The 24,067-nt window shown below is 43.4% G+C and overlaps 1 protein-coding gene across 1 annotated transcript in view; it reads right to left on the bottom strand.

Moving 5' to 3' along the window:
* Positions 1-6,771: 6,771 nt before the first annotated feature.
* NWD1 (NACHT and WD repeat domain containing 1) overlaps positions 6,772-24,067 on the bottom strand; it is a 62,987-nt gene continuing 45,691 nt past the window's right edge. The window contains 6 exon segments of the mRNA XM_063113118.1: positions 6,772-7,073; positions 8,802-8,907; positions 11,427-11,977; positions 13,925-14,201; positions 17,408-17,562; positions 22,035-22,125. Of these exon segments, the coding sequence (XP_062969188.1) occupies positions 6,772-7,073; positions 8,802-8,907; positions 11,427-11,977; positions 13,925-14,201; positions 17,408-17,562; positions 22,035-22,125 (1,482 nt within the window).

Below are 24,067 nucleotides of genomic sequence, written 5' to 3'. Positions count from 1 at the left end.
AATTAAGACTTAATACCAATCTTCCCATGAACTTTTTAAAGTACCCTCATCCACATACATCTTTTCATTCTTATTTTTATTCACCATAGAGAGTTGCTACACTATTTTCTTTTATTATTTTAAAAATTTTTTGCTATTTTCAGCTACACAGATTAAATTGAAAAGAGTTGACAATTTGGATAGACCAACTTTGGAATGCAAATTTCCTTACCATTTGTCAAATTTAATGCCATTAAGGCAAGATTCTTAGGTAGGTCTTTTATGGGACAGTATTTTGGCAAGGTTAAAATGACAAGATCAGAATACCTATTTTGAACTAATCTAATCTTCCCAGGTGGCAGACTTAGTGACCAAAATCTCTGAAGTCCAGAATCATGTGTTATAGTAGTCAAAATTCTAAGATGGCTCCCAAAATTCTCACTCTGCAGTATGCATGTCCCATCTAAATCCCCACCCTGGGATGTGCACAGGATCTACGAATATGACAGATGTCGCTGCTGTGATTACGTTACCCTACTTGACAAAGGTGAAGGGATTTTGCAGATATATTTAAGGTTCCAAAATAAGTTGGTTTTGAGTTCATCAGAAAGGAGATTACCCTGGTGGACTTGACCTAATCAGGGATGTCGCTTAAAAGACAGTGTGGAGGTCAGAGACTGGAAGCTGCAGAGAAATATGAACCTGCTGGCCTTGAATAAGGAACCAGCTGTTTTACGAACTACCAGTAGAGAGGGGCACCTCTCTAGGAGCTGAGGTCTGTTGGAGTGAGCAGGACTGAAGCCATGTTGGGACCTAAAGCTGCCTGGGCTGCGGAGGGAGGGAGGATTTTAAAAAGGGCAGTTTTGGGGGGCCAGCCCGTGGCTCACTTGGGAGAGTGTGGTGCTGATAACACTAAGGCCAAGGGTTTGGATCCCATACAGGGATGGCCGGTTAGCTCAATGGGTGAGCATGGTGCTGACAACACCAAGTCAAGGGTTAAGACCCCCTTACCGCTCATCTTTTTTCTTTTTTTTTTTTTGTCTTTTTGTGACCGGTAAGGGGATCGCAACCCTTGGTGTGGTGTCGCTCGCACCGTGCTCAGCCAGTGAGCGCACCGGCCAGTCCTATATAGGATCCGAACCTGCGGCGGGGCTCCCAAGCGCTGCACTCTCCCGAGTGCACCACAGGGCCGGCCCGCAGTCGTCTTTTAAAAAATAAAAAATTTAAAAATTAAAAGGGCAGTTTTTTTTCTCTCCACTCTTTCTTCCCATCCCCTGACTTTCTCAATCTCGCTAAGTAGGAAAACAAGGCTGAGAAGCTAATTAGTACTCTGCAAAGCTAACAGTTCTTTCTTTGAGGCTTGTAGAGTTTTGAGAAATGATCAAGGCCAAATGACTGAAGCTGACCTTGGGCACCAGCCAAGTACACTGGCACAAATCAAACTCTTTCAGGGTCCTGAGATAACAGTGAAGATGAGAACAGAAACCAGATGAGGCCTTGGCAAGACCTTGTAACTGACCCATAGAAACAGACCCCTCGTAACTCCCATCTCCTGCTCTCCTGCTTTTCACCTCCCACATTCCATTCCCTCAACCCCTCCTTTAAAAACCCCTCAGTAAATGCAAATCTTTGAGATGGGACAGCCTGCCATCTCCTTCAGCTGAATACATCTGCTTTTCTAACACCAACCGTTTGACTTCTGAGGTTTTTTTTTTTTCTTTCCTTTTCAAGGGGGCGGGCAGCCGGACCTGAGTACGGTAACAGGTACACAATCCTACAGCTTCAAGGAGTTCAATTCGGCAAACAGTCTGAACTTGGATGAAAACTCTGAGCCTCTTGATGAGAACCTTGTAAGACATCTTGTGAGACCCTAAACAAAGAACCCAGTCACGCCATGCCCGCAGACACCTAACCCACAGAAATTATGAGATTGTCAGTGGATGTTGTTTTAAGCTGCTAAATTTGCAGTAATTTGTTATGCAACGATAGAGAACTAATACACTTATTGTTACTGATTTAGGCTCTTGGGTCCCAAAGCCATAGAAATGAACAATGTACCCAGCAGTAAAGCAAGTAATGCTTTATTAAAAGAGGAGATAGACTTATGCATAAGGGGGTTTGCTACAGGAAAGCTAGTGCCTTGAGGGGAGCTGTTCAGGGTCTTTTATAGGGAAAGGAGTTAAGGGGTGCCGGCCAGCGTCACTGCAGGTGGTCCACTCTGTTCTTCCTGTTTACATCATGGACGCATGTTCAGTTAGGGCTTTGGTCCTTGCACCTGCTCAGTAGGTCCGAGATGGTGGTGATGTTCATCACTGTCACCCCAGGTGAGTCACTGTAGCAGTCACCTTGAAATTTTGTGCCCATGTGGGAATTTCTAAAGGGGTCTCAAGGTTAATCTGTAACTTAATGTTTACAATCACAGTAAACAAGGCTTGGGGAGGGGTTTTGCAACTCAGCGAATATCTGTTCCCCTCTTATCTCAGTCTATTTAATCAGGGCAGCCATCGGGTAATCATGTGCCCTGGGGGTCTCATGACTGAGGAGTGGAAAAGTAATGAAGTGTCCACTGCAGGAAAAGGGAGTCTGTGTGGTTCACAGGCCTGGCATTGCTCTGTTTCATTATGAAGTATCCTTATCAAAATGTCCACCCTGTGATAATGATGTGTCAATGTAGGTTCACCCATCATAACAAATGCACTGTGGTGGGGATGTTGAAAATGAGGGACTGTGAGTGTGTAGGGATGGGGGGATATGGGAATTCTCTGTACCTTCTGTTCCATCTTGCTGTGAACCTAAAACTGCTCTAAAAATGTTAAATCCATTTTTTAAAAAAGTTTATCCTAAATCTAATCAAACCTTAAGCCCAAGGGTTAACTTTTTTTTTTTTTTTTTTTTTTTTTTTTTTTTTTTTTTTGTAAAGGGCCAAATTGTAAATTTTTGGCTTTGGGGCCATGCATTCTCTGTTACAACTATTCAACTTTGCCACATGGAAGCAGCTGCAAGCAATACCTAAATAAATGAGCAATGCTGTGTTCCAATAAAACTTTATTTATAAAAATAGGTGGCAGGCCTGTGGGCTGTAGCCAGTTGACCCCTACTCTAGAATATAGAGACAAAATAACCAATATGTACTGCACAAACACATCTTGATTGCATCCTAGTTTGAAGGAAATGGCTGTAAAAGATGCTTTAGGGCAAATTGGGGAAATTTTACTCTGAGATGCCTATTAAAAGATACTAACTTACAATTGGTAGTTCTCTTAGGTATGTGTGGTTGTGTAGGAGAATGACTTTATTCCTAAGAGACTCACTCTGATGTATTTAGGGAGTGAGGTTGTTAGAAGGAACAGGACAGAAGCCATTTTGGCACCTAAAACTGCCTGGGCTTTATGAAAATTTTTGAAGACACAGTTTGCTTATTTTTCTTAGCATGCATTTCTCTGAGTTCCCACTTTTGCCGTGATTACTTGATATTTTGAACCTTGGTTGTGGGGCAGGATGACGTAATTAACATAAGTGTGGAGCTGTTTTTCAGACCATGAGAAACCAAGGAAGATAACAATAAAGCTATGCTGATTCCACCTCAAAGCAAAACATAATCCTGCAGGACCCTAAGATAACATCAAGGATGAGAACTGAAGCCAGATGGAGCCTTGGTGAGATTTTGCATCTGGCTCCTTACACAGAGCCGCCACAGCACACATCCCCCTCCCTCCTGCTTTTCGCTTCCTGTGTCTTACCCCATAAAAACCCTTGGTGAACTTGAGAATAGGAGATGGGTGAGGCTACCATCCCCTTCAGGTTACCTGGTCCTGAGTAAAGCTGCCTTCCCTTTTCACCAACATTTGACTTTGGCGTTTGTTTCTGTATTGCAGCAGGCAGCCAGACTTAGTTTTGATAACAAGGTGTCTTGATGTCACGAGGCCCAGGATTAGGGTAGACAGGGTGCAGGGTCAGACCCTACCTTTATATAAAATGTTGATATTTTGTTCATTATTCATTTTAAAATTCATTTTTTAAAAATACAATAATAAAATATGATTTGTCTTGATGGCTGAGTTTTTCGGCACCCCTTAAATTTTGTGCCTTAGATGAGTGCCTCACCTGCCTGAGCCTAATCCTGGCCCTCACTTTGAAACGGTTTAACAGGGGACTGACAGCAATTGGGCAATTGTTAAATCTCGGCGGTGTGATTACGGTCCTCATATTGCAATTTTGCTGTAGGTTTGAACATTTTCATAAAGGAAAAAGTTGAGATAAGGAAGTAAACAAAAAGCCTCTAGAATTTAACCTAAATTCATTTTTGCTGCAACTAAAGGGGATTTATATTCCAAGTGTCTTGGAGTAGTCCAGTTTATTTCAGTTGTCAAGGAGTAATTGTTAAAAGTGTCCTCTTTTTTTCTCAGAAAGTGTCCCAATTTGGATAATATGTGGGGATTTTTGTTGTTGTTTGTTTGTTTGTTTTTTGGCAGCTGGCCAGTATGGGAATCCGAACCCCTGACCATGCTCTAACTAACTGAGCTAAGCAGCCAGCCCTGGACGATATGTTATATGATCATGTTCATCTGTAAGACAGAAAGGTGAGGATGGAAATAACCATGCTGTCATCCTGGTTGTGCCATGACTGGGAGACCCTTGGCAAGCCACTCTTCTGCAAAGCACAGTGACTGTCAAACATTCATAGCCACCAAACTCTTTCTTGAATAAAAACTCACAGCAAAATCCTCCAATACAAGCAACAATTGGCAGTAGCATTTTATTAGTAAAAATTTCTTTCCCATGTTCAAATTAGTATTTATACAAAGCAATTGATTTCACTGAGGCTGTTGAGATGGACACAGAAATTTCCAACCAAACGTTGTAGATGAAATCTTACTGTCAGAATATCCACTTCATTTCCGCATTGGGTAAACCCCTGATTCACAGAAAAATGGTGGAAAAGAGTAGCTATTTTTTTCAAGGGCTCTCCTTGCAATCTAAATAGGTTCTTCATTTAATGGAGATAACAGGGGAATCCTAAATTAGTAATCCCCAACACTTTAAAAGCTGCTGCCCAAAGCACCTGAGCATTCATTTTTAAATTACAGTTTCAAATATTTTTAAAAAAATGGAATTTGACACTAACATTTGCAGAACTGCCAAAGCCCACCTGGTTTGGGAAATGAATGAATGAGATAGTCAGTAGGGTCTCATCTAGCTCAAAAACCTGTTTCTAAGGTTGCTTTTTCTGAAACTCCATCTGGAATTCAGTGGAGGAGAGAAGAAATAGCACCTTGAAGATTTGGATTCTCCTACCATTATAGCAAAAGCCCCAGAAGAAAGTGGGGCTTTTAGAAGGCTGTGGGCAAAGAAGAAAGATCCATTTATGTAGAATGGAAACAGTTTGTTTGACTGTTGAACTTGAGCAAGGCAGATGGTCCAAAAGTGAAGCATGGAGATGTCAACGGCTCTTCCTGTCTGCTTCCGAAAGCCTCCAGTTTCTGAGATTATGAAAAAGCATCTTTACACTAAAAATTTGGGAGCCAAGGAGTAAGGATAGAACTATAGCGTGTTTATTGTTTTAATGCCAGCTCGAGTCATGAGGTCAGTTTATGAACTAAAGACACATGGGCCAAAAGTGCCTATAGATAAAAGTTTGAGCCAATCGCCAATTTTTAAAAATGGGAACATTTTGCATAAAAGTTCAGGTCTCTGGATTTGCTTATCACAACAGGAAGATCTGACAACATGGGACTGTGTTGTCATGGTGATTCTGGGCTAGTCAGGATGCCTGCGCCCACCCTAGACACAACCTGTGCCCTCCACATGTCCACATTCTCCATTGCTCCTTGTTGCTCATACAGGTGCACGGAAATCATCTAGAATATTCGTTAGCCCCTGTGAGCATTTAAGTGTGCCATTAACATCTGTTAACACAGAAAGACCCATTGACATCTCTATGCTTCACTTTTGGACCATATACCTTGTGCAAGTTCAACAGTCAAACTGTTTCCATTCTATGTAAATGGATCTTTCTTCTTTGCCCATCTATACCTGTGGGATAGATGGATGTGCTTCAGAGACTAAAACTGGAGTGAGGTGGTCCAGCAAGGATTGGAACAAAAGGCTCCTGGCTCTCAGAGCTCTTGCACCTTGCACTTATAACCTGGAGCAAATCACAGCTACCTCTGCAAGGCTCAGTTTCCTCATCTGTAATATGGGCGCAGAAACTCCTGCCCTTCCTAAAGTATGTGCTGTGATGAGGATCAGATGACAGTAGCAGGTGCTTTTTTAATAGACTGTAAAGCCCTATGGTCCACATCAGTGGTTTGGTCTGGCTCACGTTCATCCATCACCCCTTCACCTGGTACCAGTACCCCAGTTTCCCTCTCAGAAATACCCTCTTCTATTCTCGGCCCACATGGTTGGGTGGTATTATCTCCAACCTCAGCCCCAATGATGGGCACTGGGTCAGGCCAGACAATCAAAGATAATGATTGGTTCAGAGATGGATGCTTGAGCCAATTGGGACAGATACAGTTGGGGCTAAGACTGGTTTCAGCTGTTAGGAAAAGGAAGCTCTCTTTTTCACTGAACTCGGGGATGGTAGCATAATGGCCACCATGTTGCTAACCTGGGGATGGCAGGTCTAAGAATGGAACCAACAAGGAGGAAAGAAGAATAGAAAGATGGGAAGAGGCAAGGTCCAGGTCACATAATGAGTTCTTGCACCCAAAGCAAGTGCATTCTCTTTGCTTCAACCAGATTAAACATGGCTAACTCACTGGCACCCCATGCCCCCATGGGGGTTTTCTACACTATAAGGCAGATTTGTGAGTGTTTGTTTGATTTGCATTCATTTCCCTGGGAACTCTCCAATCCCGGGTCCTGGGGTGTTCCTGTGGCTGCAGCCAGCTCTTCTCTCTGCCTGGATTTGACCATCCACACTGCCTTCTTGAAGTTCTTGAGAGGGTCATGCTGTGAGGCTCTTGATGAAGGGCACTGGAATCGCTCTCGGATGAGATAACCATGTCTGGTGGGGGCAATGAAGCCATTGGAGGTTGGGATGATTCTGTTTACCACAGCATGGACAAACTGGACAGCGAGCAGGGTGCCTGGGGGGGTGGGGAGGTGAAGCGCAGGACTGAAATGAGAAAAGTGGGGTGCAGAGGTCCAATCCTACATATTCTAGAGTTGGCTGCACAGGGTCAAATTCCTGCTATGCTCTTTACTAGCTTAAACATGACACATAACCTCTGAGTCCCTCTTGCTTCATCTGCAAAATGGGAATGATAACAGAACATACCTGTTCAGGGGAATTTTAAAGATTTAAATACATCATGCAAGACAGGTGCTTATTATAGGTTTCTGTCCCAGATAGAGCTCAGTAAGTATTATTATTATTGGAGGAGAAGTAGGAAGAGAGGTTGTGAACATGCTAAGGATGGGCTTTTAAGGTCACAATCCTCAGAGCTCAGCTTCTGAGACATTTGTGACTTTTTGCCAGGTATCTCTGCTGCAGTGTGTTAGACTAAAATATATTCAACTACAGTGTATTAGATTACAGTGTATGTAACTACAAAGTACTAGATTACAGTGTATTTGACTACAATGCATTAGGCTCTACCTGATATTTATTCAGTCACTTACTTGCTTTGTGATCTTGGACAAGTGTCCTAAACTCTCCAAACCTCAGCTTCTTCACTTGTTGAACAAGGATAACAATGATACCTACCCCCTTCTAGTGTCATAAGGGTTCAAAGAGGTAATACATGTTGACAGTCTTCTCAATGAGAGACAGTGTAAGAAAGTGACAAAGGTGAGCACTGGAATCAGGCAGACCAGCTTCAAATTGCAGCCTACCAGTTACTCACTATGTGAGTAATGACTTTGAGCAAGTCACACAGTCTCTCAGAGCTCCAGTTTTTGCTCTGTAAAATGGGGGTGACCATTGAAATAATTGAATGACTTGAGGACAGTACTCAGTACATGACACATGTTAACTTTTGCTAATGTGACCTTCACATAATGTTGAACAGACCAAAAGACATGGGGTTTTCAAAGTGATCAGTCTGAAAACAGGATGCCCCTAACATTTATAGGTCCTGGGGCAAGAGAAATCAAGGCCCACATTCTGTAAGACACAATATATAAACATCACAAATACAGTGAATAAACCATTTAATAAAATACACTCTATCCTCCTACATTGATGAAGGTACCTTCACAACCACCTGGGAGGCCAGGTTCAAAGTGAGAATTCTTGAGCTCTTCAGAGTTCAGTGCTGGAATGTAGTCAGTCCCCCACTGTTTGTGGTTTGGTCCCTCTCTCTTCCCACTCTTTCCAGCTCCATCCTACACCTTGAGGGGCCTCACACATATGTATATGTTATGGGTTAAAAGTGTCCCCCAAAAGTTCATGTATTGGAAACTTAACCCCCATTGTAACAATGTGAAGAGGGTGGGAAATACTATTATGGTAATTGAAAAGTGGGGACTTTAGGAGGTGATTAGATTGTGAGACTGTGCCCTGGTGAATGGATTGATCCATTCATGGAGTAATGGGCATAGTTCTGATGGCTTTAAAAGGAGAGCAAGTGAGGAGGTTAGCCTATGCTTGTCCTAAAGAGGACCCAAGGCCATGTGGGGAGGGTGTTCTGAAGTTCCAGACCCTGAGTCAAGGAAAGGGGTCATGGGTCAATGCCCTCGACCTGCAGACACCTCCCTACACAAGGGACCAGCTAGGGGAGGCCAGAGTGGGGTCCTCTAATACCCAGAACCCAGGACAAGGCCCTTTCTTTCCAGATCAAAGCTCAGTACTGCCTGAAGGCAAAATGACTCACCATCCAGCACACTCCAGACAATTATGGAACGATCCTTCAAGCCCACGTACACATATTTGTCGTCCTTGGAGAAGCAAGCACATTGGACCCCTCTGCAGTAAGAATTCTGTTGAAAACAGACAATATGATCCTGATTTCAAATGGAAGGATACCCAGAAGACAAACCCCAAGGAGCCAGGCTCTGAAGCAACCCACAGGGGATGGGTCAAGTGAATACCTGGAGAGATGGGTAGCATAGCTATTCCCAGGATCAAGGCACATCTCCGTAGAGATTGGATTGAAAGGAATAGAGACATTTTGCATTGGAGAGTGAGAAGTATAGGGTTCAATTTCTTAAATGACCTTGATTATACAAATGTTAGCTATAATTATATTTAATTAAACTTAAATAAACTGAATTTAACTTAAATATAATTATATTTAATTAAAATTATGTGCTAAATGCAATATAGATCCAGCATCCTGATAGCATCCTAGTACAGAAAAAGGGAATTAGTTGAAACACTAGTAAGATACCAATAAAGTCAACAGTTTTTAGTTCCTAGTATTGTTCCCATGTTAATTTCTTAGTTTTGACTTAGGTACACTTGTTACACATAATGTTAACATTAGGGGAGTTGGATAAAAAAGGCTAGATGGAAACTCTTCATACTATCTTTGCAACTTTTCTGTAAATCTAAAATCATTCCAAATTTAAGTTTACTCAAAAAAAAAAAGAAAGAAAGAAAGCTGTGTGTATTTAACTGCTGTGGTGAAATTTCTCATCTCAACAGGGCAAAAGATGACTTACATCCCAGTCTTATAGTGGCCTCATAAAAATAAATAAGTCGGGTGAGACAAGGGTCTTTTAAGATGAAACTACACATACTCCGCTCTCTTAATTACAAAATTGTCTATGTTAATTATCAATTTTTACATCTTGGAACATAAGGTATGCCCTTAGCTCCCCATCTGAAAAATTGGAATAATAACAACCACTTTATAAAACTGTTGTGAGGATTAAATCATATAATGATGTATATATATATATGTATGTATGTATGTACAGTCAGTCCTCTGTATTTGCAGGTTCTACATCCATGGGTTCAACGAACCACAGATTAAAAACATTTGGGGAAAAAAACAATAAAAAGTAACAGTACTACAATAAAAAAATACAGCATAGCAACTATTTACATAGCATCTACACTGTATTAGGCATTATAAGTAATCTAGAGATTATTTAAAGTATACGGGAGGATGTGCATAGGTTATATGCAAATACTTTGCCATTTACATAAAAGACTTGAGCATCCGTGGATTTTGGTATCTGCAGGGAGGTGCTGGAACCAATTTCCCACAGATACCGAGGGACTACTGTATATGTGGGGTCTTCAAAAACTTTACGGAAAGATTTGTATTATCTTTTAATTCTGTTTTTCCACAGACTTCTTGAAGTGCCCTGGTGTAAATTATAATGTACAAATATGTACATAAATGTATAACATATGAATATATAAATAAATAATATGTAATAAACTCTGAAGAATAATATTGACACAAAATGATAAAATCTCCATATGAGAGGACTCTAAGACACTTTGTATATAAAGGGCTTGTCATTTTCCTTCCTCAAAGCCTTCGCAGCTGCTGTTCCTTCTGACTAGAATGCTGTTCCACCAGATTTACATGGTGCTCCTAAACAGTAGCCCTTGCCACTCTCTACCCCCCTTACTTCTCTGTATTTGTTTCTGAAACCCTTATTACTCCCAGCTCTTCATGTATTTGCTGCTTTGTTTTATTTCACAATTACTGAGCACCGAGGAAAGGTCAGGGGCTCTCCCAGGGACAGAGAACACAAAAAAAATCCTGCCCTCCCGGAGCTCACTGTGTCCCCGCCACGAGAAAGTGGATCCACGATATGGTCTGCCCTGGTCGCAGCCACTTCCCCAGTGCTAGAAAGGGGCCTGGCAGAGGTTGTGCGGTAGGTATCAGTTGAATGAAAGAATGGCACGGTACTGGGATTGGGGTGAGGAGAGTGAGGTAGGGATGTGCCAGTGCAGGATTTGATCCTGTCTTTATCTATCATGTGGAAATTTTGCACCTTGTGGATTTTGGGCACTCATTCTGTGCTTTTAAAAAATATATATTGCGGGGCCAAGCCCGTGGCACACTCGGGAGAGTGCAGCGCTGGGAGCGCGGCGACGCTCCGGCCGCGGGTTCGGATCCTATATAGGAATGGCCGGCTGAGTACCGGTCACGAAAAAGACAAGAAAAAAATAAAATAAAATAAAAAAAAAAAAAAAAAAAAAAAAATATATATATATATATTGCGGGCTGGCCAGTTAGCTCAGTTGGTTAGAGCGAGGTGTTATAACACTAAGGTCAAGTTCAAGGGTTTGGATCCCTATACTGGCCAGCCACCTTCCAGCCCCCCCAAAATGTATATTTGTATGGCATTAATGTATTATTTCTCTTGGTGGCTGAGTTTTTTGGCACCCCCTTAACCTTGGCCCCCAAGGCTAGTGTCTCCCTTGCCTGACTTAGTGCCAACCCTGGTCGATGGCACATGATGTGCACTTAATAAATGACGGCTGTTTTCTAAAACCAGGAACGTGCATGAACGAGGTGGGGCAGGCCACGCACCGTGTATTTCATCTCAAATTTCCACTTGCATGCCTGCAGGTCCCAGAGACACAGCAGGGCTTCCTCAGACCCGCTGACTGCCAGCTGCTCCCTGTGGCTGACCTCCACGCAAGTGACTCGGCTCCCATGGGCCTCCAAAGGGAACACTTTGGAATTCGCACACTTGTAAAGAAAGAGGTCGCCGTTGGTCATGCCGTAGACCACACGGTAGTCGGTCAGAATGGCCACGCTGGAGATTGTCTCAGGCAGTTGGGTATAAAAGGTGTACGTGGGCCCATCAATGACTGGACAGGGGTCCCCAGGGCCAATGTCCAACACCAGGATGATGTTGTCATAGGCGATGGCCAGACGGTCCTCACTCTTGCTTAAGGACATGCAGTTGATGGCTTTCCGGGCCTCGGGAGGGGGGATGCACATCACATCCTGCCTGGAATTCAGGGGGAACACAAGGACGATCCCTGAAATCAGGCCAGTGAAAAGCAGCTTGGCCTGCTCGGCGACCTCCAGACACCTGACTTCATTGGACGTGTCCAGGGCGTCTTGTTCCTCACCTGCCAGGGGAGAAGACCACACCAAGAATGGATCATAGAGATACTGGTTCCCTGGTTTTCTTACTTTTAGGATTTTTTTTTTAAAACACTTTCAATCACCCATAGTCCTAATCTTGGGCACTGATAGTTTCCCTGATTCCATTTCTGATCTCCCACAATCTGAGGGGTTTTGTTTGCTGATTTGTTTGTGTGTTTTGCAGCTGGCTGGTACAGGGGTCCAAACCCTTCACCTTTGTGTTTTCAGCACCATGCTCTAACCAACTGAGCTAACCAGCCAGCCAATCTGAGATTTTTACAATGAAAATCAGGTCATTTCAACCCTCTCAAGGCTTCCTGTAACTTTCAGAACATAATGCAAACTCCTTTCCACAGTCTTAGAGGCTTTACATGACCTCTCAGACCTCATCCCAAACTTTTCCTTCACAAACTTCTGAAAAGGGCCACTCTCCATTTCCTAGTGTCCTGCTTTGCCCCCCAAGTAGCAGACAAGCACCTCAAGAATAGTGACCTTGGGCCGGCCTGTGGCTCACTCGGGAGAGTGTGGTGCTGATAACACCAAGGCCACGGGTTCGGATCCCATATAGGGATGGCCAGTTGCTCACTGGGTGAGCATGGTGCTGACAACACCAAGTCAAGGGTTAAGATCCCCTTACTGGTCATCTTTTAAAGAAAAAAAAAAAAAGAATAGTAACCTTGTCTGTCTTGCTCATAACCCCCTGAGCCCAGCCTAGCCAGTTGGCACTCAAAACATGTTTGCCAAATCAGTGAATGAATGAACTTGGGAATGAACTTGAGAATCAGAATTCTTTTTGCATGTCCCCAATCCCAGTGGGGACTGTAGCAGGTGCTGCTGGTGACATGCTCAGACCCCCTTCACCAGCCAGTTCTAAATGTTTGTGCCCCCCACCCCCTGAATTCATATATTGAAACCTCATCCCCAGGGTGATGGTACTATGAGGTGGGCCTTTGGGAGGTGGTTAGGGCATGAGACTGGAGCCCTCATGAGTGGGATTAATTCCCTTATAAAAGGGACCCCAGAGAGCTCCCTCACTCCTTCTGCCATGTAAGGATGCAGCAAGAAGACACTAGGTGTGAACCAGGAAGCAGGTCCTCACCAGACGCCCACTCTGCTGGTGCCTTGATCTTGGACTTCTGGTCTCCAGAACTGTGAGCAATAAATTTCTGTTATTTCTAAGCCACCCAGTCTATGGTATTCTGTTGTAGCAGCCCAGATGCACGAATATAGTGGTGCAATTCACCCTCCAGGGCTCCCCGCAGGACAAGGCTGGTGGGGGCAGCAGCTGAGTCCTCCCCCTGTTTGTTTCCCTCACTGTCTCTCAGGGTTCTCCTGGAAACACCCCCGAATACTTGTGCAAATATCCTCATCAGAGGCCCAGCTTCTAGGATACTGAACTAAAACAGGAATTGACAAGCAGATTATCAATTGCCTTATGTTGGAAATGGACAAAATCAAGTCCTATTTCTGATTAGCCACTTTCAACTTGGCTGAAGTTATGGGGGTGTTACGGATTGAATGATTGTGTCTCCCCCCACCCCCTGCCAAATTCCTATGTTGAAATCTTTGCCACCAATGGGCTGGTATCAGGAGGTGGGGCCTTTCGGAGGTGATTAGGTCATGAGGGTGCAGCAATCATGAATGGGATAGTGCCCTTTGTAAGAAGAGACACAAAAAGCTTATTCTGTCTCTCTGCCATGTGAGGACATAGCGAGAATGCAGCCACCTGCAAACTAGGAAGCAGGCCCTCACCAGACACTGGATTTGCTGGCACCTTGATCTTGAACTTCCCAGACTCCAGAACTGTGAGAAGTAAATGTCTGTTGCTTAAGCTACCCAGGCTGTGGTAATTTGTCATGGCATCCTGAATTAAGAAAGACTGGATTTTCTATTCTTACCCACATAAGTGATCATACTTATATCTTACAAACCTTCTGCCAAGTCCCAAATGGTGACTTTGTTTCTGTCTCCAACTTTGGGGAAGTAGACGTAGCTTCCATTGTGGGACACTGCTGTGAGGCCGGTGCGGTCCAGAAAAGGGGTAGAGGCCGAGGGCTTCTGAATTTTGCTGAGATCCCAGACTTTGAAAGATGAGGACTGCTGGGAAGCAGAAGCCACCAAAGCCCCACCCCGGGCCAGCAGGTTCACAGGTGCTCCAACGCCTTCCAGGATGCTCACCAGGCTCCCCTGCTCTGACAGACTCCACACCTGAGGATGGAGAACAGGAGGGCAGATCTGACCTCTTCCTGATACAACTGTAGCTCAGAAATATGCTTAAGCCCATTCGTCCACTTGAGGTGAATTTTTAGGCTGTTGCTTAAGGGTCTTTACATATCCCCATCTCCTTAAACTTCCCCATACCTCACGAGTCAGCAACAACAGCAGTTCCCAAAGTATGTCTCAGGGAACCCCTGGAGGGTACCCCAGGTCCTTTCAGAGAGTCTGCAAGGTCAAAACTATTTTCATAATAATTTGAAGATATTATTTGCCTTTATAACTCTCCTCTCATGAGTAAGCAGTAGAGTTTTCCAGAAACTCTATGACATGTGATATCAGAACAAATATGAGAATATAGAATCAAATATGAGAATCCAGCTGTCTTCTAATAAGCCAGACAATAAGGAGATTTGCAAAAATGTGAAATGATGCCACTCTTCTCATGAATTTTTTTGGGTTTTGGTTTCAGGAACTATAATTATTTTTCATGAAAACATTATGTGAACATGTCATGTTAATGCATTCATGGATGCTTACTTTTGAGTTGTCTCTTTTTCATTTTTAATATGGTAAATATCAATAGATACTAAATGCAGTGAGATCCTGGAATTAAGAAAGGACATTTTTTTGATTTCTGAACCAAAAACACTTTGTTCATGGTGAAACCTGAACAGAGTCTGCAGATCAGTTAATGTACTGTTCCCATGTTCATGTCCTGGTTTTGATAAATGTATCAAGGTAATTTGGGATGTTAACATAGGGGAAGGATATATGGGCACTCTCTGTGCTCTCTTTGCAACTTTTCTGTAAATCTAAAATTATTCCAAAGGAAATCATATGCTAATATATATATTAAATAGATATAACCTACACACACAAACTCTCTCTGGGGTCGTCAATAATCTTTAAAAATGTATTGAGGATATGACTTTAATCTCACACCATATAAAACTCAAAATGGATTAAAGACTTAAACATAAGACCTGAAACTATAAAACTACTAGAAGAAAACATAAGGGAAAAGCTCCATTGGTCCGGACAATGACTTTTTGCATCTGACCCTGAAAGCATGGGCAACAAAAGCAAAAATAGAAAAACAGGATTATGTCAAACTAAAAAGCTTCTGCACAGCAAGGGAAACAATCAACAGAGCAAAGAGACAACCTGCAGAGTGGGAGAAAATACAGTCAACCCTCCTTATCCGTGGGTTCCATATTCATGGATTCAACCAACCACAGATCAAAAATATCTGGGAAAAAAATACCATAAAAATAACAATACAACAGTAAAACAAACAAACAAACAAAAAACCCCAATAAAAAACAATACAGTTAACAATTATTTACATAGCATTTACATTGTATTGGATACAAGCAATCTAGAGATGACTTAAAGTATAGGGGAGGATGTGGGTAAGTTATATGCAAATACCATGCAATTTTATACAAGGGACTTGAGCATCTGTGGATTTTGGTATCTGTGGAGACTTCTGGAAACAATTTCCCATGGATACCAAGAGACAATTGTATTCGCAGACTGAACATCTCACAAAAGGTTAATATCCAAAATGTACAAGGAAATCAAACAACTCAATAGCAAGAAAACTACCTGATTAAAAAATGGGTAAGGGATCTGAATAGACATTTGTCAAAAGAAGACATACAAATGGCCAACAGGTATGTGAAAAAAATGCTCAGCATCACTCATCATCAGAGAAATGCAAATGAAAACCACATAGAGATATCACCTTAAACCTGTTCAAATGACTATTACCAAAAAGTGGAAAGATAACAGGTGTTGGTGAGAAAAGGAAATCTTTGTACTCTGTTGTCGGGAGAGTAAGATAGATTAGTGCGGGCATTGTGGAAAACAGTATGGAAGTTCCTCAACAAATTAAAAGTAGAACTACCACAGGACCCAGCAATCCCCCTTCTGGGGATATACCCAAAGGAAACGAAATCATCATGTCAAAGGGATACCTGCACTCCCATGTTCATTGTAGCTCTATTTCCAACAGCCAAGATATGGAATCAACCTAAGTGTCCACCAGTGGATGACTGGATTAAAAAAATGCAGTGTATATACACAATGGCATACTATTCAGCCCTAAAAAAGTATGAAATTCTGCCATTTGGGACGACGTGGATGAACCAGAAGGACATTATATTATGTGGAATAAACCAGGCACAGAAAGACAAATACTGCATGATCTCACTTACATGTGGAATCTAAAAAAGCTGGACTCACAGAAGGGAATGGTGGTTACCAGAGGGGTGGGATTTGGAAGGGGATGGGGAGATTTGGGTCAAAGGATACAAAATTACAGTTTGGAGGAGTAAGTTCAAGAGATCTATGGTATGGGGGCTGGCAGGTTAGCTCAGCTGGTTAGAGCACAATGTTATAACACCAAGGTCAAGGGTTCCAATCCCCGTGCTGCCCAGCCACAGGAAAAAAAAAAAAAAGAGAGAGAGAGAGAGATCTATGGTACGGCATGGTGACTCTAGTTAATAATTATGCATTGTGTATTTGAAAATCTCTGAGTAGATTGTTAAGTGTTCTCACCACCAGAAACTAAGCATGTGAGAAAATGCATATGTTAATGAGCTAGATTTAGCTGTTCCAGAATACACACATATTTCAAAACATCATGTTATACACCATACACATATACATTTTTTGTTTGTCAAATTTTTAAAAAGCTGCAAAGAAACAGCTCATAAAAAGGGAAAAAAGACATGTGAAGAGGTACTGAGACTAAACCATTGGAGAACTGATACTTTATCACATTTTTCTCACCAGCTTCGACAACTTTGAACTCCTCCCGCCCAACCCTGCTCCACTCTGCAGGCCAAAATCCTGCCGGTTTTTCAAGTTCAGTTGGCTACCTCCTTCACTGAACATTTTATTTTATTTTATTTTATTTTATTGGCGGCTGTCCAGTACAGGGATCTGAACCCTTGACCTTGGTGTTACCAGCACCACACTCTAACCAAGTGAGCTAACTGGCCAGCCCATTCATTGAATATTTTAGTAATTCCCACCCAGGTCTATTGTTGGAGCTCAGGAGACTCCCCCGTATGACCTGCTCTATTCTGTCTGCATTCATTTTTGTGCGTTTCTGTATTTTGCAGCCAAAAGATCCCTGAAGAATCACATTTTCTATTCCAGAGGCAGAGAGGTCCTGGCTGTCCCCTCACCTGAATGAAAGCGTCATGGGACCCAGTGACAATCAGATTGTTCTCGGGACCAAACACGGCTGTCTCTACTGTGTCCTCGTGCTGCAGATCGGTGGCCATGAATCGATGAAAGCCCTGCGAATCGGCCAAGAATATCCGCACGGATCTTCCGAAGCCTGAAACAGCAGGGACTGGGGTTATGCATCTCGTGCCCGGAGGAGCTGGGGAATCATTCATTCAATCAACAAAGGTTTTTTGGAGCACCTTCTATGTGCCCGGAGAAGGGATACAGGGACGAAGAAGGTGGACGCGGTCCTCATCCTCACGTAGCTGACAGGTGGAGGGGGGTTGATAATCAATGGTAATCAATCGTCTTAAGGAAACCTGTAAAGTTACTGATTATCACAAGACTATGAGTTTCCAGGGGGCAGGGACTGCCTGTTTAGGCTCCTTATGGTATCTTAGAAGCCACAAAGCTTGGCACAGAGTAGTCCCTCGATAAATACAATGGAAGGGAGTGAGGGAAGGAAGGAAGGCTGTTCTAGCAGCCCCAGGACATTTGAACTGGTTTTAGAGGAATGAGGAGGTGGCAGCTGCTGGAAAGGTGGAAACAACCTGGGACGACCAGGAGGTAGGAAAGTCCTGGGCATGTCTGAGGAGCAGCAAGGAGGCCCAAGTGGCTGGAGGGGAGTGAAGGAGGGGGAGACAGACGGAGAGACAGGCAGACTGAGGGAAAATAAAACCCACAAAGAAACAAAAACACAAAAGATAACCAAGACTCCCAGTTAAATCTGAATGACAGATAAATAATGCATTTTTATTAGTATAAGTATATCCCTAATAATTGCATGGGATGTACTGATCCTACAAACTTGATTTGTTGTTGATTTGCAATGCACATTTCACTGAGGCTCCTGTATTTTTCCTGGCAACCCTACCCAAGGGGACTTGCTCACTTGTGTTCCAAATATGGTCTGGGTGATGTTTTTTGGGAGGACCCCCGAGCAGGGCAGGGAGGTGGGCAAAGGCCAGATTATGCAGGGTCTCCAAGGCCCCATCTGGGAGACAAATCAGGCCTCTTCTGCTCGGTGAGTGAGTGCACCATGGGGTCCACCCCTGCAGCTGGAAAAGATGGCAAAAATACAGCTGGCAAAAATACAGCTGTTTATATGTATGTGTTATATGCATATGTTTATGTTTATATGTATAAGCCTGTGTATATTTTTGTCTCCTCTGCATAGGAAGGAAGCTACCTTCTTTCTTCCTTTAGGAAAAGAGGTCTGTTCCTGGGTAACCCATTGAGTTGCTCGTTTCCACTGGCACTGACAGTTCAGGTGTTGTGTGTGCTGGGTGAACACGGGCACCATGCAAGTGGGCACTCTGCACTTCCACGGGAATTACTGCTTACAAGATGTGCAGAAACAAAATATTATTGGTAAATAAACAGATCTTCTGATGCAGGGCAGCGTCGCGTTTGAGGGTGGGGAGTCAAGCCAAACTCTGGGTTCAAATCCCAGCCCCTCCACTTACAGCTGTGTGGCCTCAGGCAAGTTATTTAACTTCTCTGTGCTCAGTTTCCTCATCCATAAATGAGAACAGTGAAAACATCTACCTTACAGGGCAATCGTTGGGGACTAAAGGAGTTGGTACTTGTAAATGCTTAGGAAAGATTCTGACAAATTGTAAGCACCAAGTATTAGCCATTAATACAACAGTAACTTTCCTATTGAGGGCTTATGGTGTGAGTCGCTGGGCTATCTCAGGTTAGCCTCCTGACAACCTCTGGATTAAGTCAGGTCAGCTGGAAGCTGGGGACTGGAAGTCCATCTTACCGCCTTTTCCACACCTTCTGTGGAACTGTTTTTATTGGATTGTACTTGGATGTGAGGGTCCCCCAGAAGAATGTTACGGAAAACAGTCTGATAAAATGCATCAAAATATTTGCTGTTCAAGGGCATTTGCATGACATTCTTATGTAGTAAAAGATGAACTCGGCAGGCCTGGCTTGTCCACACCCTGCACATTAAAGGTTTAGCCTTGATCTGCTCCTGGAAAGTGACCTCTAAGCCCTTGGGATGTCCTGCCTGATAAGGGTGTCTTTATGTACTGGGGGAAGAGGGGGGGATTTGGGTCACACCAGATAGTAACAAAGTGATTTATGGTGGGAGCTTTGGGACATGCAGTATCAGCTCAACCTCTGGAAGGGTTGGAGACTACAGTCAACTGTGCAGACGGTCAGCCATGTCCTTGAAATTGACTCCCATCAAAAACCCTGGACACCGAGGCTCTGGGGAGCTGAGCTACCCCGCTTGGCAGTACACCATGCATGTTGCCCCACATCATTGCTGGGAGAATTAAGAGCCATCCACATGACCCTTCTGGGACAGAAGAACCTGAAGCTCAAACCTGGGGGTCTCCTGGACTCTGCCCCATGCTCCTCTTCTCTCTGCTGATTTAAATCTCTACGCTTTTGCTGCAGTAAATTGTAACTGTAAATATGAAAGCATTTGCTTTTTCTGAGTTCTGTGAGCCCTGGGGAATCACTGAACCTGAAGGTGGTCTCAGGGACCCCCAAACTGCAATTCTACTTACGACCCTCAAAAGAAATCCTTGTCTGATCTCAGCTAAGTCGGGGTATGACTCCCCAAGCAACAGATTGGCTCCCGAAACTGTGAGTAGAGAAACTGCCCAGACTCCCTCTTTTCACTGGCTGCTGGAAAGAGGCACACGTGAAGCCCAACCATAGCAAATTTCTAGGCCACTGAGGTCCTTGATGTCTTTGGCCTCTGCCCTGATTCTATTTTGTGCCCGTACCCGTTTTTCTTTCTTCTTTCATTCCTATTTCCTGTGCTATATATTACACACACACAAACCACCAAAAATTCTTTTGGAAACAGGATAGAGGGTATATACCAATCAATAATCAATCAGTCTAGGAAGATATACATTTGTCTGTAGACCTGCTCTGTCCAATGTGGCTTTTAATGTGACTGGTCTGAATTGAGGTATTCCGTAAATGTAAAATATACACCGGATTTCAAAACTTAGTACATTAACAATAAAAAAGAATGTAAAATATCCCACTAATAATTTTTTTTTGGAAGGTGGCTGGTATGGTATTTTTATGGGTCAAACCCTTGACCTTGGTGTTATAACACCACACATAAACTAACTGAGCTAACTGGCCAACCTCCATTAATAATTTTTATATTGATTTCATCTCAAGTTTTTGGGTGTATTGGATTAAATAAGATATATGAGTAACACAAATGCCAACTGTTTCTTTTTATCTTTTTAAATAGGATCACTAGAACATGCACAATTATAATTGAGGCTTGAATTATCAGACAGTGTTGGTCTGGTGTCTTTGACCCCTAGAAATAGTTTTGTAAAAATCAGGTTGCAGAGGATCTATCTGTTGGTCACCTCCCCTGGGAAGCCCTCCCTGACTGCCCCAGAGTAAGGAAGGGAACCCGTGACATGCTCCCATAGCCCCTAATTCTTGTCTTGTCATAACACCAACCATAATTTCTTATGGTGACCTGATTGTTCTTTCCTGCTAGGCTGGAGTTGTGTGCACTTGTTCCTCTGTATGTAAAAAGCATTCCTACCCCATCCTCTCACCCAGCCTCACTCTCAGCAAGATTGTCCCACAGGGATAACGGTTCCCATTTCAAAGATAATGAGCCCAAGTACCCCGGGCTCTCCCGAGCCAGGGTAGTGGGGGACCTTGGGCCTTGGCCACACCCCCCTGACACCCACAACCAGCCTAGTGGTGGCCACCGAGCTACTTTTGGAAGTGCCCCAGGCTCTCCCAAGCTGGGGTGGTGGGGGGCACGAGGGCCTCGGCCATGCCCCTTCAACATGTGCAACCAGCCCAGTGAAGACCACCAAGCAGCAGCAAGAAGGGCCCTGGGTTCCTGAGCTGGGATGGTGTGGGGTGAGGGCTTTTGCCACACCCCCCTGACATCTGCACCCAGCCCAGCAGTAACCAAGCCACTGCTGGAAGCCCCCTGGTCTCCCCTATGGGAATGAGGGGGTGCCACAGGCCTCAATCCCACCCCTCCTCCTTCCTCCTTCTTCCATCCCAATTCCTTCCCCTTTCCCCGCTCCCCCCTCAGCTGCTCCACAGCAACATCTTAGAATGTAAAAAATAATATTAATAAAATTAAATTTTATTAAAAAAAAACAAAAAACAAAGATAATGAGCCCAAAGACCAGAAAGGTTAGGAGATTCCCCAAGAACAGAGGTTGGCAAACTACAGCCCATGAGCCCATGAGCTAAGAATAGTTTCCATATTTTCAAATGGTTGGAAAAAATCAAAGTAAGTTTAATATTTCATGACACATGAAAATGATATGGAATATGAATGTGGATGTCCATAAAATTTTATTGGCACATGGACACACCCAGTTATTTAAAGAGTGTCCATGGCGACTTTCGTGCCATAATGGCAGAGTTGAGTTGGTGCAACAGAGACTGTCTTTTTTGAGCTCAAAAACCCAAAGATATTTATTACTCAGCTCTTTACAGAAAAAATTTGGTAGCCTCTGGCCTAGGACTCCTCTTTGTCCCCAAGGCCCATCCCCATTTCCAACCCAATCTTGACTTGCCTCCTCGACATTCCAAAATGAGAGCCAACGCTACCTGCAGCAAGAAGGGACTCATCTTCAGAGACCACCAGGAAACCCACAGCATCTGGAAGCTTCTCCAACAATCTGTCTCCTTCAGAGGATACCTGTGTAGAGTCAAGAATGTCCGTCAGGCGTATCCACAGGGTTAAAGGTCAAGAGCTTGGAGTTGACCCAGGGCTCTGTCACAACCAGCTCTGCAACTCTAAGCAAGTTCCTTAACCCCCTAGCGCCTCAGTTTCCCCCCTCTTAAACATGAGGTGATATCAGGACTCCCTCGCAGGGCTAGCATGGGCTGAAAAGTGTGTAGAGTCGTTCTCTAGCACACAGTCAGCCCTCCCAAAGTGGTGGCTGTTATTATTGTTGTCGACATCATGGTTGTTGGAAACACTCAGGGACCCAAAGAACATTCCAGCACACCTACTGCTATCTGGTGGGTGGAGGCCAGGGATGCTGCTAAACATCATAGAATGCACAGGACTTCCTCCACAGCAAAGAATGCTCCAACCCTAAATGTCAACAGTCTCAGGTCAAGAAGCCCTGCTCTTGGGGAGGGAGCCTAGCCATTAAGAGCACAGATTCTAGAGCCAGATTGCTTGAGTTCAGAATCACTCACCAGCTGTGTGACTTTGGGCAAATGACTTCTCCTCTCTGTGCCTCAGTTTACTCATCCATAATAGAGATAATGACAGCAGCTACATCTTAGTTAAATAAGTTATTTAACTAAGTTATTCAGGGTTAAATAAGTTCACAGATCGAAAGTCCTCAGAACAGTGAGCAGTACATGAAATTTTGTTGCTATTTCCATGAAAATGCCTCTAGTCCAAGGGTTGGCAAACTTTTCCCATAAAGGTCCAGATAGCTTTTGGGTTTGCCATCCACATGGCCTCAGCCCTGCCATTGTTACTCAAAAGCTGCCACAGACAACAAGTACAACGATGGGCATGGCTTTGTGCCAATAAAACTTTATTTATGGACACTGAAATTTGGATTTCATCGAATTGTCACTTGTCACAATGATGTTTATTCAACCATTTAAAATTATAAACATCCTTCTCAGCTTGTGAGATTACAAAAAGAGGCAGTAGGCCATAGTTTGCCGACTCCTGCTCTAAACTGAGTTTTTAATAATGTCATCTTGCATGCTATGAAAGTTCCTAAACTTATTTAACCACTTTCCCATGTATGAACATTTGAGATAATGTCAATGTTTTATTATCACAAAGAGCTGCAGCAAATGTTATCATCGAGGCTGGTCTTTTAAGTGAGGGGTATGTTCCTGAAGACCTCAGAAGACACAAAGCATGAGGAGTTTGAGAGAGATCTTCCCCTGGGTCTGATAAGGAACCGCAGTAGGTATTCTGCTCAGCAGCTACAGTGCTGACACTGCTGGCAGTAGCGTAAACACAGTCCACATTCACCTCTTCGCCCTGCCACCCGGCTGTGAGATCATGAGATGCTGGACACATTTTTAAATGTTTTTGCATTTTTACTATTTCAAATTTGCACATAAGACTGAATACTTTTATATTCTTATTTCAAATTTACCAAATTCAAATTCACAGAAAATGTAGCCACACTGTGTTCACAGTTATGTGCACATGTACAATATTTAGTATAGATTTCTGCAACCGGATTTGCTGAGTTTGATGAGATTGTGCTAGACACAGCAGGATTGCTTTCCCAAAGAGCTTCCCCAATTTGTACCCCCACGAAGAAGATAAAATAGAGCCCAAGAAATGGATTTTCTTTTTAAAATAATTTACTTATTGTGTTCAATATAAGAGCTTCATTCCATGCATCTTCCTAAACCAGATAATTCTTGGGAGGTGTTGTTAAAACATGAATATTTAAATAATAAAATAAAGCTCCCATCTCTGTAGAAAGCATCACTCCACACATAGATCAGTTAAAAAATGTCAGTAAATAGGCCGGCCCATGGCTCACTCGGTAGAGTGCAGTGCTGATAACACCAAGGCCACAGGTTCGGATCCTATATAGGGATGGCCGGTTTGCTCACTGGCTGAGCGTGGTGCTGACAACATCAAG

The sequence above is a fragment of the Cynocephalus volans genome, chromosome 10 (assembly GCF_027409185.1).
Source record: "Cynocephalus volans isolate mCynVol1 chromosome 10, mCynVol1.pri, whole genome shotgun sequence".
In the NCBI taxonomy this organism is placed as follows: domain Eukaryota; kingdom Metazoa; phylum Chordata; class Mammalia; order Dermoptera; family Cynocephalidae; genus Cynocephalus; species Cynocephalus volans.
This window is presented reverse-complemented; position numbering and strand designations above follow the sequence as displayed.